Source organism: Kryptolebias marmoratus, linkage group LG22, assembly GCF_001649575.2.
Source record: "Kryptolebias marmoratus isolate JLee-2015 linkage group LG22, ASM164957v2, whole genome shotgun sequence".
Classification (NCBI taxonomy): Eukaryota; Metazoa; Chordata; class Actinopteri; order Cyprinodontiformes; family Rivulidae; genus Kryptolebias; species Kryptolebias marmoratus.
Genome location: NC_051451.1, coordinates 13,119,048 through 13,132,800, shown reverse-complemented (window position 1 = coordinate 13,132,800; position 13,753 = coordinate 13,119,048). Strand labels below are relative to the sequence as shown.

Here is a 13,753-nt window from a genome sequence, read left to right as displayed (position 1 = left end):
CACTGAGGGAGCTTAGATGTAGATCTCACGGGAAGAAAGCGAGAATGAGTTGAGAGGGGTAGGTTGGCCGTGATATTGGATGGTGGGTGGAGCCACGGTCACGGCTCAACCTGTCTGTCACAGACAGACGTTATGTCATTGGAGCTTCCGTAGTTGGTCACGCTGAGGCGATTCCCATAGTGAGACACCGAGCGAAGTTAGAAAAAGAACCTGAATTGTGATGCTCACTCTGTCAGTTATGAAGAGCTTTTGGCGTCGTCGTTGTCATTTTTTTCCATAAAATGGTGAGTTGTGCTTTTTTCTTATGAAGTTCAGGGATAGTAATGACATTCTTGAAGTCCTTCTATTTCTGGACAGTTTTTATTATTGTTGATCAATAAACCCAAGAGTCATCTCAACTGTGTGCTCTCTTGGTAGCTGCGAGGGAGTGACTGCAAACACAGAACAAAAGCCGTAGTTTCATTAGTAAATTGTCTAGGCATAATTATGCAAAGAGAGGACTTGATAAAAAGTCACTCATGCTCAATTGACTCCTCCTCGGGATCAAGAATGGCAAGAAAATAGTCAAAAGGTTAAGAAGGCTCTTCAGGAAACATCACCAGGGGTAAAAAGAACGAGGAGGGTGTGGGTTTCAGAGAGCGAGCGTCTGAGAGGAAGACTGAGGGAAATTGATAGACTTGGGAGATCTGCAGAGGCAGTGAAACAAATGTGTGCTGCAACAAGTTGGAATTAGATCAACACTATCAAGCAGGCCAGATACAAGCTGTGATACCTGGGAGAGATGGATGAGGAGGTTGTGTGTGCGCAGGAATGGAGGTTGTGTGTGTGTGTGTGCTGTTAATCTATTTATTTACCTGTCATTGGCAGCGATAATGGTTTTCATCCCTTCTCTCTCTGTCTTAGTCTATCTTGTGATGGGGGATTGGTTTTCGTCTGTCGCTTGATAATCACACCTGTATTTTCTCATCAGACTCTAATCAGACCAATTACACGCGTGACGGAGAGCGTGGGCACGTTGATGTAGGGGCGCGATAAAGGCACACACTCACACACTTTGGGATTAGGCACTCTGTCTTGGGGTATCTGCGTTTCTTATCGGGGACAACCAACCCTGACATGACCTGTCAGCAGCCATGCCAAAGGTGTCTCTCACACCCAAACACACACGAACACACGCAGTTTAGATTATGCATGAAACAACAAATACACCGAACATCTAAAAAAAGGAAACCAGACGTGTTCCATCTGTTTGACTCTTACAACTCTTCCATCCCTCTCAAGCCTGCATTTGTGGAGAGCTCCTATTTGTAGTAGAATTTTGCCTCTGATGTATAAATCGTTTACTTATGTGCTTGTTTTTGCAGGCATATGATGGCTTTGCGAGTTTGGGGATCTCTCGTCTCCTGGAGCCATCCGACATGGTGTTGCTGGCCATTCCTGACAAGCTGACAGTGATGACCTACTTGTACCAGATCCGGGCTCACTTCTCTGGTCAGGAGCTCAATGTGGTGCAGATAGAGGCCAACAGCAATCGCAGCACCTACAAAGTGGGTGACTTTGAAACTGACACAAACGCCTCCATTGGCCAGGACAAGTTCTACGCCGAACTGAACGACGTGCAGCACCGCCAGGCTGACTCTCAGCCTGCTTCATCTGCTGGTGTTCCCCCTGAATCCAATGGGGCAGAGGTTACGGAGGGGGAGATGTTGGAGCCCCAACTCGGAGTAGATTCGACCGGCTCATCAGTATCAGGGCCTTTGCAGTCCTCACCTCCTGTCCCATCGCCGCGCACAGTATTAGCGACCACAGCTGCAAACTCAACCCACACGGCACCACAAGGCTCTGAGGACAGAGGGAGTCTACTCAAAGCCAACACTCTGGACCTCAGTGAGTTACCACGAAAAGAGGAGGGAGACATGAAGAAGGAAACGCTTCGCAACGAAAAGGTTGAAGAGGACAGACAGGAAGGAAATAATGAACAGTCATCCCCAACAAGGAGAGGAAACACATCACCTCACCAGAAACTGGCCTTCTCCTATAACAGGGACGCTGACCTCATTAAAAAGAAAAGGGCCAGCCTGCGTCACTCAGAGTCAGAGCCGGCCTCAAACACCAGATCCCCTCCAGTCAATCACACAGAGATCCCTGTTAAACAGGTAAATACACACAAAGTCCCACTTTAACTTTCAGTTCCTGTTTTATCATACAAGGCAGGAGTTTATCAACGTGCACACACAGACCTACATGTCGTTGAGGTGTGAAGGTCCTGTCAGTGATAACAGTGATTTAAGCGTTTTTTAAAGCAAACAGTAAACTGTAAAACAAAATTAAAAACTAGCATTCCTTCAAGGAATGTGTATCTCTAAGGTTGATTAACTGTGGCAGCCAATGATTACTTTCTGAAAGGTTCAATAAAATGGGTCTGCTGGTTCATGAGATATTTTGCTAACAGACTAACACACAGAGAGGCAGTTACATGATTGCCCATCTTTTTTGACAGCGGGCCATGATTAGAACTCTTGTACCAGAATCAACCCGAGAACCAGCCTACATGTCGTAAACTCATTTTCGCTGTTTAAGTCGTGTATTAAGATTCTGGCAGTGTTTACCTTCAGGTATCTGTCTGGCCCCTGTATGGATTGTTCATGTTTTTATCCTTTCACCCAAGCTTTGATTGAAACTTTCACAGTGCCGTCAGTCATAAGACAGAGGATGCCTCGAACATTCATTCCCTCCTGGCACCCGCTAAGCTTCAAATCCCAACCTTGTTGATACAAATGCAGAGATGACCGTACTGAAATTCTTCCATTCTGCATTAGATGTTGTCGTCACCTGTCGGGCTGCCTCGAACCAGACACATCCAGGCCCTGAACATGTGGCGACTTCTGAAGGCGCCTAACAGAACCCCCTGCTTTGACATTTCATTATATTTTTCATTATATTTCTCATCCCCGCAGTTGATGACAGTTGGCGCCGTGACTGCTCAGGCGTGGCGATGCTTTGCGCAGAGCCGACATCATCTCGTCTTGCACACTGACACGCACCTGGATGCACGCGTGCGCTCACTCATGCACGCAAGCGCGCCCGGTGCAGTCGGTGAACCCCAGATTACCGCTTCTTGTTTACAAGTTGAAAGGTCACGGAGCGGGTGGGGGCGTGATGACAGCCATGTCACCCGTTTCCTGATTTGCTGTTATCAAGTTAATTGGATGCATCATTACCTGAATCCAAGTCAGATTGAAATTGTTGAAAAGATTAGTCTGCTCTGTTTGTGTCTGCCTGACAGTTTAAAATGTTGAACTAGTTTTGTTTTGTTTTGTTCTTCATGATGCTTAAGTTCATATCATCAGGAATGCATTTTTACACCATTTTTATTCCATTCTACCCCATCTACAGACCAGAACTGTGACAGCTGTTTTTGTGTGAAAGTTTGTAACAATAAGTAATGATAAAAAATACCCTAAAATTAAGACTTGTTGCTTTTATATATAGTTAAGCACCTGTAGTTATGATCTGTTTGTCTTTTCAAAGGATCCATCACCTGCTCCTGTATCAAGTCCTCCGGTTGAAAAGGTGAGTAAACTTTTGTAAAGAACTGATCTGCAAAAACTGAAAATGTAGTGATTATTAGATATGTTTCACGGAACAAAGTAAACCTATTTTCTGTCGCCGTTTCATTCGTGAAGTAAAACCTGCACAGTTTTTATTACATCTGTTTAATGGCGCGATCACACGCTGTTCTTGCTTGCAGAAAGTTCTTTCTCGTCAGGAGGAGCTGAAGGAGAGAGCGCGGCTCCTCCTGGAGCAGGCCCGCAGAGACGCTGCCATGAAAGCCGGCAACAAGAATGTCCCCAACTCCTCTGTAGCTGCACCAAACAGGACTTCAGGCGTCTCTGACGTAAGTCTGCCGCGTGTTTGAGAGTCCTCTCTCTGTAATAAAAATCTGCATTCAACTTTTTAGACCAATTTTTGTTGTTTGATCAACGTTAAATTTGGCTAAAGAATCATTTTAAAGGTGTCTTTGTTGGAACCAAAATAAGAGTTGGTCAATGTCATCAAATGCTTAAGATATTTACTAATTTCTTTTTGTCTCTTTTAGCAAAAAAAACCCATTTTGCTGTTAATTATGAAAAGAAAGGAGAGATTATTGTTCCTCATTTAATTGCTACACTAACATTTCAAGTGATGCTTTACTATTTTGTTGGTTTTAAACTTTGATAATGACAATATTTTACTGAGTTGTTGAGGGCATTCGATGCGTAACAAGCTTGAACATTTGTCAAAACAAACCTTTTTGCGGAGCATCTCTCATTTACATGCAAGCAGCACTTCTGGAACAAAAACAGACTTTTACAGATGTTTTCTAAAGTAAAGACACTCATGGATCTGTGTGTTCGTGACAGATTTTGAGGTTCCAGCCTGCTTTACTTGAGTCTGCTGTTCTGTTGAGTATTCTGCGAGCCCTGAAATCCACAACAGTGAAGCTGTTCTTAAAATGTTTTCTGCGTCTTGCAAGACTTCCCTTGATCTTGTCATCCTTAAACTTAAATCTCAGGCTGATAGGGTTAATTACTGAGAATAAATTATAGACAATATAAAGGAAAAATCAAGCTGCAATTGTTTTAAGTGAATGATTAGCCGTAATAAGAATGTTCTTTGTATTTTAATGTCGTTATTGTCAGTTCTATTGCTGCCTACAGGTGTGGCATGGTTATAGGGTAACTGCAGGAAGAAAAACCACTTAAAAAGAATAATTAAGTGTACTGTGGCTGGAGTCTGGGAAGCTGAGAAAGACCTAAATGTCAGTCTACAGTCCAAGTTTTTAGAAAGTCAAACCTTTCTTTTTTTCCCCTGAAATCTAGTGTAGTTTTTTCCTCCAGAATCCAAGAAAAGCTCAGAGTAAGTCCAGCAGTCTCTTCAACACCTTCACTGTTCTCTATTTGCTGCTCGCTACACTCCCAGCGTTCTGGAAAAGCCTGTCTTGAACACTTTATGAACGAGCTCTTCTCCTCATTACTGTACCTGCTGCCTGATTCTCTCATGGGCTGCTGAATGTCACAACCTGAACGTGTCAGGAAGAAAAACTCCAATGTGGATGGACTTCTTCGTGGTCTTCTCTCACTTTAAACTCAACTCTTTCTCTTGAGGCTCTCTCTTTTGCTCAACTTGACTCTGGACAATTTATATGACACCGCTCACTAAATTTTCTGCCTGCCTTCACTTCCCCCAGTGCGCGGAGTAAATGCTGTACACAGACAGCTGTCAGCAGAAGAACATTCGTGGTAAATGGGGGTTAAGAATCGCTGTACTGAAGCTAACTAGACTAGAAACGGCGCGAGTGAAATTGCCAGCTCTGAACTGAGCGCGCTTCACTGAGCATAATATACTGAGAGGAAAGGGGCACACTGATGAACCAGAAGTTACCCTGGGAAAGCACCGTGGTCGAATCTTCCAACACGTTTCCAAATATTTCAGAGAAAGTAAAGGACTGTAAAAAAGAAAAAGAAAAAAAAAACATGCGGTCTTGTGAGAATTGTGACAAGGGATTTGAGGGCAAAATGAAATAAATACCTTTTAGTAATAAAATATCTAAAAGGCAGCAGCCGCATGGCCCTGCATTCGCTGTCTGAATCCTTAAAGAGAAAATATGCCCTTGAATTAGATGTTTTTGAGAAGTGTATATGTTAGTGTGTGTGTGTGTGTGTGTTTGTTTTCTGTGGCAGCCACAGGAATAACCGTTTCTGAATAATCTCGGAAAATAAATGAGGACCTTCCAAGGACTGCAGGCGTTAAGTCTTCAGAGGAAGAGGGAGAAATTAAAAGAAGTTTTCAAAGCTGTCGCGGCGCCGATATATTTCCTTAGCGACGAAAAGAAAGGTCCTCCTCTGTCCCTTGTTGTGCACCAAGATGGCTGACTTAAGTCAGATTAGCTCCTTAAAGTAGCCAGACCCACCCTTTCAGTCTGTCTCTCCTCCTGATTTCCTGACTCATTTCCAAGGACAATTGGTTAATATCCCTCCCCACACACACACTCTGTGCATGGGGGAGGAATCAGAAGAGGAGGGGTGAAGGGAGATATTGAATTGTTTACACTTTTTTTAATAGAAAACATTGATCAAAGGAATACGACTGGCCTTGAGGCCAATGTGCTGATAATTGTTCGTGATTCAGATTAGATTACTTGATGTCTTGTTTTGATTAGCATGAGTGTGTGTGTGTGTGTGTGTGTGTGTGTGTGTGTGTCGCTGTTATCTGCTGGAGAGGCACAAGCCTTTCCCATTTAACTCTCCATCTGTCTAAGTAGGTGCTTTGTGATTTAGCATGCATAAGGTATAATTTAATTCAATTAAAGCAGGCTGCTTTCTTCTAGAAAAGTGGCTAATGTGAGGGAGAGGAGGGGCCTACATTAGCTCTTTCTGAAGTGTCACTTTCAATGTAAAAATAAATGTAAAAATGGTCCAATTTTATCTTTTTTTCTAAAGCTGCATTAGTCAGGAGATTTAAGGTTTTCTAAAAAAAAAAAAAAAGGACATTTATTTAAGTGCTTCCCGTGTGTGTTTATAACTTGGATATAAACCCTCTGAGACATCAGTGCCTTAATTGTTCTCTTCTCAAAGCTTCTTTAGATATTTTAGTGTAGCTTAAATCACCTTACATATAGAGCATTACCAAAATCTAATAATCTTTATCAATTTGTCATCTGTACAGTGAAAATTTAATGTAGATTTTAGGATAGACTAAATGTGTTTAATGTATATGTCCTAACATCCACAGCCATTGTGACTGCATGTTTTGTGTGTGTGTGTGTGTGGGTTGGCAGGTGGGTGTGTGTGTAGCCCTGTTCCCCTGACCTATGTTCTCCCTCCTACCATCCCTAATTGTAGCCCACAGTGACTGGTTCTTTCATCTAAGGTCACAGGTTCAGTTTTGTCTCTTTCTTCCTGTCTACTCAGTCACTTTCTCTCATTCTCTCTCTCTCTCTCTCTCTCTTTCATGTCAGTTTTTTTGATTTCACACTCAGTTTATTTCTCCTCGTCTTAATTTTTCTGATCGTACTCCTGCCAGAGCTCACTTTTCTGTTGTGTGCCCCCTTCACGTTGCCTTCCCTTCTCACTCTGTGGTCTTTAATGGAGAAGGAGTTTCTACTAATTGTTTTGTGTCCATCACCACCCTCACCCGTTCCTCCTCCCTATAGGTGGCCATCACAACACATCAGCGGTCCACTGTACAGACGTCTTGTAATGTTGCAATGTCACCAACCCTCAATTAAGAGCACAGACTTTATTCTCTTTGTTGTTTTTAAGGCAGCCATTCCGATTTTTGGTCGCAGTCTTTCATTTTGCTCTTTAGTCTTTCCCGCCATTAATATTTTAATAGAGAAGTTGGTGTGTGTCTGTGTCTCTTCGCTTCAAGTCTCCTCATCCATTAGCAGATGAGAACAGTAATTTCACAGCGGCCTGGCCAGGCTAATTATCAGGATCCACACTTGGTTTGGGATGAGTGTGTGCGTGTGGGCGCACAAGCATGCGCAACTGCAAGAACTGTAAAGTAAAACGGTGTGTGTACTTTTTGTGCAAATATGTAGCACCTGTGGCCTTTTCGGGTGTGCATGTGTGTGTGCTCGTGTGATTCAATAGTGCACGCCAAATGCCTTGGTGTTTTCCAGGTAAGAGAGTTTCCCTGCTCACTGACTCGTTGTGATTCCTATAATTGGGTCTCGTTTGATTTTTGCCGACCAGCACCCCAGCCGCCACGGCCTCCCCCTTCTCCTCCGTCGCTCCCTCTCCTCCTCCTGAACAGTGAAGAGGACTCCTGGGTCTCTGCTGTTGTGACCCGAAGGTGTTGTCATCTGCTGTCTGCACGTTTCTTTCTTACCTCTTTTCTTTCTTACCTTTCTAAGCTTTCTTTCTCCATTTCTTTCTTGTCACCGTTAACAAAAGCAAAGCCCTCTGGCTGATCTTTGGCATTCCAAACAGCTCCAAAGTAAAAGTAGCACATTGTGCATGAATTACTTCTTACATACTTCAATGCAAGCAGCTATTAAACAGAGATGTCTTTGCTTGTCAGACGTCATTCAGGTTGCAGGTTATCCAGTTGTTTGCCCTTTCTCCAAACATTGAAAAGCTGATTTTTTTGTTTTTTTGAAAATTGTGCTCTTCCTGGCACATGTACAAAGGCAGATACATTTCTTGGCTCTCTTACAGATCATTTCTCATGAAAAGTGATTCAGTTAAAAGCAGTTGTCTGATGTATATCCTTTATTTAGTATGTGATAGAGTTTAAAAAAAAAAAGTTGTGAAAAAAAAGATTTGTTGTGTTTCTTTTTTTACAAATGTATAAAAGAAATAGTATGGGTAGATTTGTTGGTAGCCCTAAAGAGACTTATTTATTGCATTATAGTCATGTTTTAAACTAAGTGTTTGACCTTAAATAGTATCACAGATGTGTTCAATCGTCTCATCAGCTTTTCAGCCTATTTAAAAGGAACAAACAGCCACTGGGTAGTTTGGTATGGTTGTGTTCACCACACTGAACATGAAGCAGACAAAGCAAAAAGCGAGAGGAGTCTTAAAAGCTCAGACAGAAGATTATAGATATCCATGCTAAAGGTAAAGGCTACAAGACCATCTCCAAGCAGCTTCATGTTCTTGTGACCACAGCTGAAAATATTGTTAAAAAGTATAAGGTTCATGGGACTGTACCCGACCCCCCAGGGCGTGGATGCAAGAGGAAATGCGACCCCAGGATGATCAGAAGAATAGTGGGGATGGTTAAAAAAACAACAACCAAGAAACCATTCAAGCCGTTGGTACCCTTTCACAAAAGTAACAAAAACTATCTACGTCTGTAAAATCATATTCATTTTTATGATCGAAAAGTTTATTTTGACAGCCACTTTTATTACACTTAAAATGTTATTAATACATGAATCTAATCAAATACAATCATGTAATCATGTATTGATAATGGGCAACTTTAGTTTAGTTTTTATTTTGTTACAGAACACATGGTCTTTGTTAGAAATGCTAAGTGGTTTGGCAAGTTTTTCTTTTTTCATCTACACTTTCTTTACACTCTTCTTCCTGTCCTTTCTCCTCACTAAACTTTCCCCCAGCAGCAATATATTTTTTTCCAGGTCTTATTTTAATGTGGCTGCCGCACTCTTTCTTCTCTCTGTTCTCATTTTTTCTCATCACACCCCTTCTCTTTTCTTTTTGAAAAATCTGCCCCTAATGAAACTAAATAGTTTGGTGGGGAGTTTCTTTGGCCTGTGTGTGTGTGTGTGTGTGTGTGTGTGTGTGTGTGTGTGTGTGTGTCTTGGAGTGTGAGGGTATGTGTCGTGACTGAATTGACTGGACTGGAGTGGAGATCAAAGGCAGTCTCTAAATTGAGTGAGTGTGTGTCTGTGTGTGCGTGCGTGCGTGTGCGGGTGTGTGTGTGTGGTAACGAGGAAGAGAAAGACAGCTCTCTAAATTGCATCACAAGAGCTGATCAAGCCATCAGAGAAGAAAGCTGCAACTCACCTGCACTCTCAAACCTCTTCAGAGCGCATGAACTTCGTCTTTTTCTTCTGCTTGGTTTGTTCACTTTTGACCAAGTGCAAGTGTCCACCTTTGCAGCTTTGGTCTTTCTCTTCTTTCATTTCATTAATGCATCTGAACCCCCCCCCCCCACACACACACACACACACTTTTTTTGTTAAAGAGAAACTCCAAGCAGAGAGTAAAATGAAATGAAATCTTACTAAATATTTGGACTTTTAGAAATCATCTTTGTAAATTTCACATACAGTCTGCTTTTGTAAATGCAGTAAAATGCTCTCTGTAATTCTAATGGGCCTTTATAAATATCAATTTTCTGATTAAAAATAGTTTAAATTTTAAGATGAACTTTTACTGAAAGGAAGACAAAAGGATTCTCATATTCTCTGCAATGTTGCATAGATGTTTCATGTTTTTAATGACATTAAAAAGAAAAAAATCTACCTGAAAATAATGCGCAAAAGATGTCTGTTTTCAGATTATTTTTCTTTGTCGTTTACTTATATACAATCAAACTTAATAAAAAAGGAAAGTGTTTATTTTGCATTCTTGAAATTGTAAAAATTAATTTCAAACAATTTCTTTAAAAATAAATTTAATCTGAAACCCTAAAAAATAATATCAGATCACGATAAACTGATCATTTAAATGTTAAGCCGAAGTATAAATAAACAAGCATTTTATTGCTTAATAATATGACAGAGGTAAGCAGTCTATAATGAGTGATTAATCCATTTTGTGCCCCAGTTTCTTGTTGCTAAATGAAAATATATCATGACAGTAATAAATATATTGTGATACCAATGCCAACCATGTGTCGTATCAGTAATATATTTTAGGACTTGATGTAAAGACTGATTGTTTCATTCTCTGACAGCTCTGAAGTCTTCATCTGAAGCAGGGGCTCTGGTTCTGAAACAATAAAGTGGTATTTTAACAGGCTGTTGGAGCCAGAGTTAGTTTTATTTTCTTTAAAAGGGGGGTGGGATCAGCTCATGTTCTCCATCACTTTCTTCCTCCCTCCCCCTCTTCCTCCCGTCTGCTCTTTCTGTCCGTCCCTGCTGTAATGATCTCGTCTATTTAAAGGGCAGAACCTTCCCATCTTACTCGTTTGTCACAGTGGCGAGCTCCTCTGACTTTTGTGTCTGCGTGGCCTTTCTTAGCCACACAAACCCACATTTACTTAATGTATGGAGAGAAAACTGTGAATTTATCTAAAAGTCCACTGTCTCTGAAACACATTAAGACCCAGTAATACTAAACCCTCACGCACATGCTGACACGTCACTTCTGGACCTTTCCGTTTGTTTAGAAACAAGCATACAGCGACACACAGGTATGTCGGCAGCGCTTGCATCCTGACACCTCACAGTTTTATATTTCTGGACTCATAACCCACACATACGTGCACACTCAGACCCCTATCATGGGCACGCACCCGTCGAATCATAATTAGGCCGTGTCCCGGTTCTTTGATAGCCATGTACAGTGGCTCTTCTTTAATTCTTTATCAAATGCATTGATCACTGTGGGCCTCGCATGCCCATTGATCCGCGCACTCCGTCTGGAGCCAGCCGATAAGCTCCCCTCTCGTCTCCCTCTCCCACCCTGCTTCCTTCTCCATCACTCCCCCTTTTTTCATCACACTCACCATGTCCACCTAAATTTGAGCAGAAATTAATAGATTTCTTAATTTACTACATATTGTGCACCTGTATATGCTTATTCTGTATACAGATGAATGGTCCAATTTGAAGCCTCTGCTGAGTTTTTGAAATTGAGGACTTTAATTTCTTTAAATCTAATTGCAGTCTCTTTTTTTCTTCTTTTACCATCAGCAGCTACTCTTTTTCTGCCACTGTTACCAGAACCTACTGTAGCAGAAACATTAGCAGTGTTTATTTTAAAGCAATTATTACAGTAACAGTAATGTTACAACCATAAGTGGTTCAGATATTATTCAGTTTTGCCCATTGATTTTATGGCAATTGACTGTCACTCAAGTTTTCGTCTCTAATATGTCAAAACATGCGGTCTCTAGTTGTCTTTGAACTTTCTTATATATTCACCCAACCTTTATTAGTAAAATTAAAAGTATACTGAAGGTTTATGAGATACTTTAAAGCTTTTTAAAGTGTAATAATGTAAAGTTTATTTTATAGAATAGATCTAAATTTAGCACCAGCAGTTTAATCATAGATCTGCATCGTGCTTGGACTTTTGTTTCAAACTATGTTGACAAGTGTGTAATTACTCAGCAATGTGACTGTTTAGTTACATATTGTGTGTGTGTGTGTGCCTGGACAAGATAGAGACCTAAAGCACCTCTTGACTGTGAATTAGCCTGTCATGACAAATGTCTGGAACTGCATGACTGGCTGCCAGACTGGCTGGCTATCTGGGAGGTTGGCAAACCCTTTTTAGATAGTGATTGTGTGTGTGTGTTTATGTGTCTGTGTAGCATCGCTCTGTGCCCACGCCAGGTCTCTGTACATGGCCAGTGGTGCGTGCCCTCCCACCCTCTTTCTACTTGCCCAGAAAAGAGCAACCAAGGCGACAACCTGCTCAAAAGGAGCTTCCAGAGCGGAGAGGCGTCCTCGCCCGACGCCAAGCCCACAGAGGACGCCTCTGTCTCAGCCTCGCAGTCAACCGTTTCGCCTCTCTTGCTGTGAAGGTTCCCAGACGTCAATGGAGGACACAGTAAAACAATTGTTTTTCTTGTCGCCATTTAAAAGAGAAAAGCCGCCTCTCCTCTGGAGTCTCCATTCTTAGAGCCGGGTTGCCCACTGACCACCAGCCGTTAGAATGAAAACACAAGCAGAAAAAAAGAAGAGAAAGCTTGACTTTGATCATGTGATGATGTGGCTGATTGAGTTTCTGCACTTTACTTATGTCCCTGTGCCTTTTGGATCTACTGTTGCTACAGTAAAAACACTGTGTGTGTTTTTCTATCTATTGCTACTTTCCAAGTTTGAAACAGGAAGCATAAGTACCACTTTGTCGTACCATTGTGTCCACTAGGTGGCATTTAATCTGCACCAGGTCAACCAGTTTGCCCTTTATAAAAACAGCTTTTACCATATTACGTTGCTACAGAACGGTGCCTTTTAATTGGAATGACAAAGCTGGTAGCACTTGATTGACAGGAACCTCCCTCAACAGGTCTGACAATGAGATGAATACTTAAAATACTCTAAATTACCAAAGGAAACAATGTCTTATAATCTTATAATCTTATAATCAGTTTGACATATGATAGAAAGTATTGAAATAACAGTTTGCTTTTTATGTAATTTTAGGTCTAGAAGCCTGATTTGCATTTTGTAGTCCTGCATGGACACTTTCTTTGTCTTTCTTGAATAATTTAAGAAGCCTGCTTGTACGCTTCTGATTAATGAAAACCAGAGCTTTTGCTTATTTTTTAAAAACACAAGCCACAGATACCTAAAAGGTTTAAAACACAACATGCATTCTCGTGTAAAATTAGCCACAAAGACTAGATCATGAGTCATGACATTTGCCTTTTTATCATCTTCCCTCCTCCCACTAAAAGACGTTCTCCTGTTTTTAGCAGTGGCTCTGTTGGAGCAGGAGCTTGATGGTAGTCAGATGCCTTTTTTTCTCCTATAGTGTTAATCCTAGCCTCTGGATAGGCAAAGTCAATTTCCCATTTTCTGTCCCCAAAATTGGCTATCACCAATAATGCAGTGGGATGTTTTGGATTGTGTTGGTTCCTGAGCTAATGTATATGTATAGAGATACAGTGGTGTCAAAGAGGTAGTTGTATCTGTAAAGGCCAGATTGGATATCAGAACAAGCTCATAGCCAGAAGGCCATTTGTACCAATAATGTAATACATTATAAAAGCAGCAAGATACATGCTTACATATAAATACAAAATAAAGAACAGAAGTAAGCAAGGAGCAAATAAATACTGGAATCAAAGCAGTTAAAATAAATAAAGAACATCAAACCGGAACAGAAATTGCTAAAATTTCTACCAACTTTTATTAATTTCATTAAGACTGACCTTAGAACTCATCGAAAACTGAGACTTAACTAAAAAATGTTCAAAAATCTCCAAGAGCTAAAAAGTCTCAAGTCTCAGTACTTTTCTAAAGGACAGTATCAGCAATCATTTCTGCTGTCGCTCCTGCCCTCACTCTTTATCTCCCGTTCTGTCTCTTTCACCCCACCTTCAACCCCCCCCC

At 41.3% G+C, this 13,753-nt stretch overlaps 1 protein-coding gene across 6 annotated transcripts in view; it reads left to right on the top strand.

Moving 5' to 3' along the window:
• ehbp1 (EH domain binding protein 1) overlaps positions 1–13,753 on the top strand; it is a 130,149-nt gene that overhangs the window by 70,874 nt on the left and 45,522 nt on the right. For all 6 annotated transcript variants that reach the window (XM_037973369.1, XM_017430258.2, XM_017430234.2 and 3 more), the window contains 3 exons: positions 1,365–2,156; positions 3,532–3,573; positions 3,752–3,898. In XM_037973369.1, coding sequence (XP_037829297.1) covers positions 1,365–2,156; positions 3,532–3,573; positions 3,752–3,898 — 981 coding nt within the window. The remainder of the gene's footprint in view (positions 1–1,364; positions 2,157–3,531; positions 3,574–3,751; positions 3,899–13,753) is intronic.